This window comes from Arachis duranensis, chromosome 3 (assembly GCF_000817695.3).
Source record: "Arachis duranensis cultivar V14167 chromosome 3, aradu.V14167.gnm2.J7QH, whole genome shotgun sequence".
Classification (NCBI taxonomy): domain Eukaryota; kingdom Viridiplantae; phylum Streptophyta; class Magnoliopsida; order Fabales; family Fabaceae; genus Arachis; species Arachis duranensis.
The window spans coordinates 95,879,934-95,886,356 of NC_029774.3; the positions used below are offsets into that span (position 1 = coordinate 95,879,934).

The following is a 6,423-nucleotide window of genomic DNA, read 5'->3' on the forward strand; positions in this document are numbered from 1 at the left end:
ACACTGTGCGAGAGTGTGGTACTATCGAGAATTACTCGTTCTTAATTATACGACAATGCGATCAAAAAAGGGACCGGCCATGACTTGGATTGAGGAGTGTTTGTTCACACTACATCTATTTCCGATATTTAATCAAGAAAGGTCGAAACGGGCCCTCAAACTGAAAGAACGAATTAACGAAATTAATGACCTTTCATGGCACAAAAGACTACCGCGATAAACGTTGACACAAAATTTGATAAAAAGCAATTTCTTTATTAATAACGAACAAATCGAACCACTAACAATAAGGGTTAAAATTAATAAATAAATACAGCCAAAATTCATATCCACTGAATGCTGCTTATCACGTCTGTATTTCTTGCATGGCGTCATTCTTAGTACGCATCATTTAATTATTCGAGCGATGAAGATTACAAAAAACGACCAAAAGAAAGTACCTTGTAAGTGCGAAGGCAGCAGTAGATGCCGACATGCAAACTACTGAATGAAATCGAACTTCACTCCCAATCTCAACTACGATTTGGAAAGCTCAAACTCAATAAACAGGTACATATACAGACAGGAGCTCCAAGAAACTCCTTACCGTCCAACAAATTAGTCATTTACATACCTTGTCAGCACCATCACAAAATCATAACATCTTGACAATAGATGCTGCTATCTTCAAGCATGCCAATGGGAGATTCTTGAGCAACATCCATTTAAGTTGCAGCTGCTAGAGTAGCATAACCATGCCTGTCGTTGGAGCACAAGGGGATTCCTGTCATGGCTTGCATAAATTACATCCTCAGTCAAGATCTCGTCATGAACGTGAACTAGACATGGTAATTCATTCCAACCTTAATGAGACAAATATGAGGAATGTTTAGGCCTACAGCAGGAGAGCGACAATTTTTCCGGAGGAAAGAATAAAGGTTGATGGTGAACTGCTTTAAGAATGATGAGTTCCACTTGGCCTTCACGTGAGAATGACCTATTACATATGCTGCTCCAGCACGTTTAGCTTCAACAAGTTCCATGAGTTCTTCCTTAACTCGTGGATCTTTGTATATTGTATTGATCAACTCAAACCTAATCCGGCGTCTGTTGTTGAGTTCGGGCGATTCTTGCTCATACATGGACTGCAGCTTCTTCAGTGCAGGGGATTTGCTACTAGTAACAGTCAAAGCCCCAGGAAGACTTGTACTGCTGCCTTCTTCAGATCCAGATGCAGATTCTGACATTAGCAATCTTGTCCCAAACTTACCTGATGTCCTAACCACAGCCATCCGGCCATCCACCGAACCCTCCTGGCTTCCAGAACAACCTTCTGCTTCCAATTGAATGTATTCTGCTATACTCATTACCAGCTCATTTTCAAAATCATTTTCATGGCTGTAGACATCTTTATAGCCATTACGAACAATGCACCGGTATAATCTAAAAGATTTGGGACCTACTCTGCCAATTAGGTAACGTTCCTTGTGGGGCACAGAAGGCACAGGTACGGTCTTAATACAGACAAAAACAACCACTTGGTAAAAAGCTGGCAAATTTGTCAAGAAATGGGTAAAACTGGCAGGGATTCCAGTAGCCAATTCAGTATATATAAGCCCCAGTCCCGGAACCCTAACAATCCCAAGACTAGGACCCAGTGTGAGGATCCACTTCATTGAAACTTTGTTATGCATGTCAAATAAATATTTTTTCCTTGAACCATAATGCCAGGCGTACATAACAACCATAAAGAGTGCAGAGAGTACAAGTGGAACCCAACCACCTTTTGGGATTTTCGTGCAGTAAGACGAAAGGAAGAGAACCTCAATTGAACCAAAAAATAAAACAAATCCTATAGCAAGTAGAAGACTTTGATGCCTTACAATGTTGATGACTAGTGACATCAACCATGTGGTCACAAACATCACAATCAGACTCGCAATCCCTGCAATAAAGATATCATGAGCTGAGAATCAGCAGCCAATAAATAGGGCCGCATCAGTGTAATAACACTAACAATTTTTAAAAAGTTCACATTTGCTCAATGTTAAGAGTAAGCTTTTTACCCTATCACTTAAACATGTATTGCAACATCATTGAAATTGCATAACAGTATATGATTATGATAATCTTGAAAAGTTGACACTAATAGTGCATCACGATTTGCTACTTTTTTCATTTCCTAAGAAAAGGTTTTACAGACATTTCAAACAGAAAGGCATAACATGCTTCACTAATAAAGTAGAACATTTATCACATAATATAAAACATTTATCACATAATAAACATTTATACACACACACACAAAAAAAAAAACTAAAAAATAAAAAAATCTATCATTAATATTTCAATCAACATATAAATAAATAGTCCAACATAAAAACAAAAGTACCATAACCCGTTAGTTTAACATTGGAGATTTTAAAGACCATTGTTTTGACACAACTTACCATAAGCATATCCTATATGGTTCTTGTCTCCAAAACCAACTGTCATAACCAGGCTAATTATCAAAAGTACCCAATTTATCTCAGGAATATATGTCTGACCATGAATCCACCTTCTGGAATGCACTGCTTTAACACGAGGGAAACATTCAAATGCATGACATTGTTGGACAATTGAGAATGTTGAAGAGATGACACCCTGACTTGCAACTATTGCTGCCAAAGCAGCCACCACAAATACTGGCCAGAATAGGATATCTACATAATGAGAAAAACATTCTGACATAAATTAAAAAGACTTAACGGCTATGAATTCTAGTAGAAACATACTACAGGTTATTGCTTCCAGCTAAATATTCAGTACAACCTGAAAAATTCATACCAACAACCACTCAATGTTTATGCACCTTATGAATGCAGATAACAGTGATTCATGCTGTTCAGAAATTTCCGAGATGACCTATCATACTTTTTAATTACTAGCATTCACATTAGCTAACCTGGAATAGAAGCATAAAAGCTTATGGGCACCGCAGATAAATTCTTTGAAAGAAAAGCAGCCTGTCCCATATACTGAAGAATAAGACATGGATAAACGACACAACAAAATGAAACCTGCATGGCAACAAGGATATAATCACAACTGTTGCAACAATCATCTCTAAAAACAAAATCAATCTAACAATTGCAGCATTCTGTTTAAAAATGAGGATTCACCTATAAAGCCCTCTTTTTTTGTGGGATATAAATTAAGGCCTACTTTTTATGCCTAGGATCATGGATGCAGGCAAATATGGGTCAATTCAAAGATTGTTTTCACAATCCACTTTAGCCTGAAATGTCAGTTAGCTATAGTCACTTTATAAATGTCAGTTACTTATAGTCTGTCTTATTTCCTCTGGCTGTAATGCTTGTGCAGCATATAATTAAAAAAAGACTCCATATGAGACTAATATATCAGTATGCAATACAAAATAGTGAGTATGGTTGAATCAACTGCTCCCTAAAATTAATCGACTTCATGTTAACTTGCCATCTGAGTACAGTTCTTCATTGCCTAATATCATCTACTATAGCATATATTAGTCACATGAAATATCAGTCTGAAGTTTATTACATGTAGGCACGTATAATGACAAAAGGAAAGTTTCATCACCATAACTGAAACCTAAAGTTAAATAACAGTAATCGTTCTTGGGCATCTGTTTATAGGGAATCCAGTATGAAGTTGAAATACTCATTAATATGCATTCAGTGCACTTACCCTTATAGGTGCTTGTCTGTAGTACCCAAGGTCTGCAAACATAGCTTCAGTCCCTGAAGTTATAACAAGAAAACCATAATGAATCTGGCAATGACAATGGTTCAGTAGAACTTGAATTTCAGATTTAACACTGACCCGTAACACACAGAAACACTCCTCCTAGATTGGCCCATCCATCTTTTCCTGTAACCGAAAAGAACTTGTATATATAATATGGAGAAAGAGCCTTATATACTCTTGGATTCCACTTGATTACATTGTAAATGCCAACCGCGAAAATAGACAGTAACCATAAGATCATTATGGGAGGAAACATGAAGGCAACCTTGTCGGCACCACGGTGTTGCAGAACAAAGAGTCCAACCAGCAGAACACAAGAAATAAAAGGTATCATACCTGTGTAATGATATAAATGTCATCACAAACATTTCATAATATTGTTTGGAGAAGAGAACAGCCTGATATCTGTGGGGAAACTTAAGTGTATAAAGTTTCAGAATCAATTTCCCAATTCCTTATTGTTTTCTTTATACTGAAAAATATCAAAAAGCAAACTTTATTCTACATTTTTTGGAAATAGCTGTTCATCAGGAAGACAGGAAAGCATCTGAATAGGCTCAAGTCACAATGATCTAAAGACCATAACTTTCTGTTAGAGTCAGCCAACCCAAATCATTATTTTATATCCTTTAAGTTATTCAAGTTAGAGCATTTTAGATATTGTTGGGTGGAAGAATAGCATTTTTCCACTTACTGTTGTCTGTAATCTTTGCTTCGATCCTCAGACCTTCAACTGATGAGAGAACTGCAAGATATATTTCTCATAAAGTCAAGAAAGATACTTATAGTGGTAATAAGGGATTAACAAAAAAAAAAAAAGTAACATTGATCAGATAAATTTTACCAGACACACTAGCATATTTATGAGCACAAATTGTGCTCCCGTACCTGAAATGGCAGGCATGAGTGCACCAACACAAATTGCCATACAAGCACCCAATAAAACAAAAAGAAGCAGCGCCGGTTTTGACCTCTTGTGTTTCTCAACAAATTTTTTCAGAGGTGACGGTGGTATACTTCTATTTGAACAACCAGGCTTGTGATATGCAGAAAGCTCCTCATCAGATGCTTGATGGTTAGGAAGCAAACAAAATTTGGCATTTCTGCAAAGCTGGGAATACAAAGCAATAGTTCCCCCTGCACAAGTTCAATGTTTTAGTACCACTACACTCATTGCACAGAAATTTCCAAGGTACTAAATTACCACCCACCAACAAACACACACACAGAGACACACACAAAGGAAAAAAGAGGATTAGAAGAATCATCATAAAGGAAATGGACCTTACCTTCACCATTATCATCTGCATTCAACATGATAATAGCATACTTCAACAAAGAAATGAGAGAGAGAGTCCAAAAAATCAAAGAAAATGCACCAAATATCACTTCCTCATTTTGAATATGTTGCAGCTTTCCAGCAAATATACTTTGATAGACATACAGAGGGGAGGTGCTCAGATCTCCAAACAAATAGCCTAAACTCTGGTATGACAGAAACAGAAGTGCTTTACGTTGAAATCTGCCGTCCACCTGTTTATAAAGACAAATCAGACACTATGGACTTGTGTTTTTGTTTTCTTTTTAACTTCAATAAAGCAAACTTCAGCTCAAAATGTAAATATAAATAAATAAACAAAAAACCATGAACGAAAATACAAGAGGCATTGAACTTTTCTATAAAATGCTGTATTGCGAATTGCCATCACAGCACATTCTATGGAAAAAACCCGTGGTTTATGGTGATAAACAGTTTCAGCTTAATTTTTGAAGCTCCTACCAACAACACAGCAGCAAGAAGCTAATCTTTCACGAACCTAGAAGTAAGATATATTATATTGTTTCCAGATCAGCGATCCAACGGATCTTATTCTTTATTTCGCTTAATTCTCTTGTTAAGATAAACTTCAAAAGCGCAGCTATCCAATGATCACTGATACAATTAAATTGGACATTCAATTCATTCGGTTTTGGATCGAAGAAAAGGAAATTGAATCTGAAAAATGAAAGCAAACGGAAAAGCCATAGTTGGTTCGAATGTATCACAATAAGTATTTCAAGTTAGGGTTTGAATTGTGGCGAAAACAGAGAGAAAGTGAGGAAACCATAACGTACCGTGGTCGATGAACTCCGTTGGGAACCATAAGGTACCACGGTAGATGAACCCCGATTGTCTCTGTCGGCATCGTCTGAGTTCATAGCGAAGCTGCCACAGGAACAGAGCAGCGTTCTTTCTGGTTATGGCGTTGAATCAGATTAAACGTAGAAATTCCTCTTCTCTTGGGGATAAAAGAAAGGGAAAGTCAATTCCTGAAGTGATTAGACCGCGAAACTGCCTCTAACTTCTCTAACTAATGTTTTTCCGCCATTTGCAGACTGGCGTGTAAAAAAGCTGTGAGAACTTTCACCTGTGAAAAAATCAGCGTTGTCATTAATTTTTAGGTTATGTGTGGTTGGGCCGTTGGGGAAATAAAAATGATCAAATTCTAATAAATGAAAAATTATCAAATTTTAACTATACTAACAAATTTCACTCAAATTTTATTCCTCAATCAAAATATGCTTTCAATATAAAAAAATTGGGTGAATGTTTGATAATAATGCTACTGTTCTTTGAATCTAATGGAAAAGCATTTATCTGATCTTTGAGTTCTTAATTAATTGATTGCATGC

The 6,423-nt window shown here is 36.6% G+C and overlaps 1 protein-coding gene across 1 annotated transcript; it reads right to left on the minus strand.

Moving 5' to 3' along the window:
* Positions 1–276: 276 nt before the first annotated feature.
* LOC107479820 (potassium transporter 3) lies at positions 277–6,199 on the minus strand. The gene is made up of 9 exons (XM_016099920.3): positions 5,866–6,199; positions 5,040–5,283; positions 4,639–4,887; positions 4,445–4,495; positions 3,826–4,086; positions 3,691–3,743; positions 2,927–3,041; positions 2,430–2,684; positions 277–1,924 (listed from the first exon to the last, which is right to left on the minus strand). The coding sequence occupies exons 1-9, from the start codon at positions 5,947–5,949 to the stop codon at positions 819–821; spliced, it is 2,418 nt and encodes an 805-aa protein (XP_015955406.1). The 5' UTR covers positions 5,950–6,199; the 3' UTR covers positions 277–818.
* Positions 6,200–6,423: the final 224 nt, after the last annotated feature.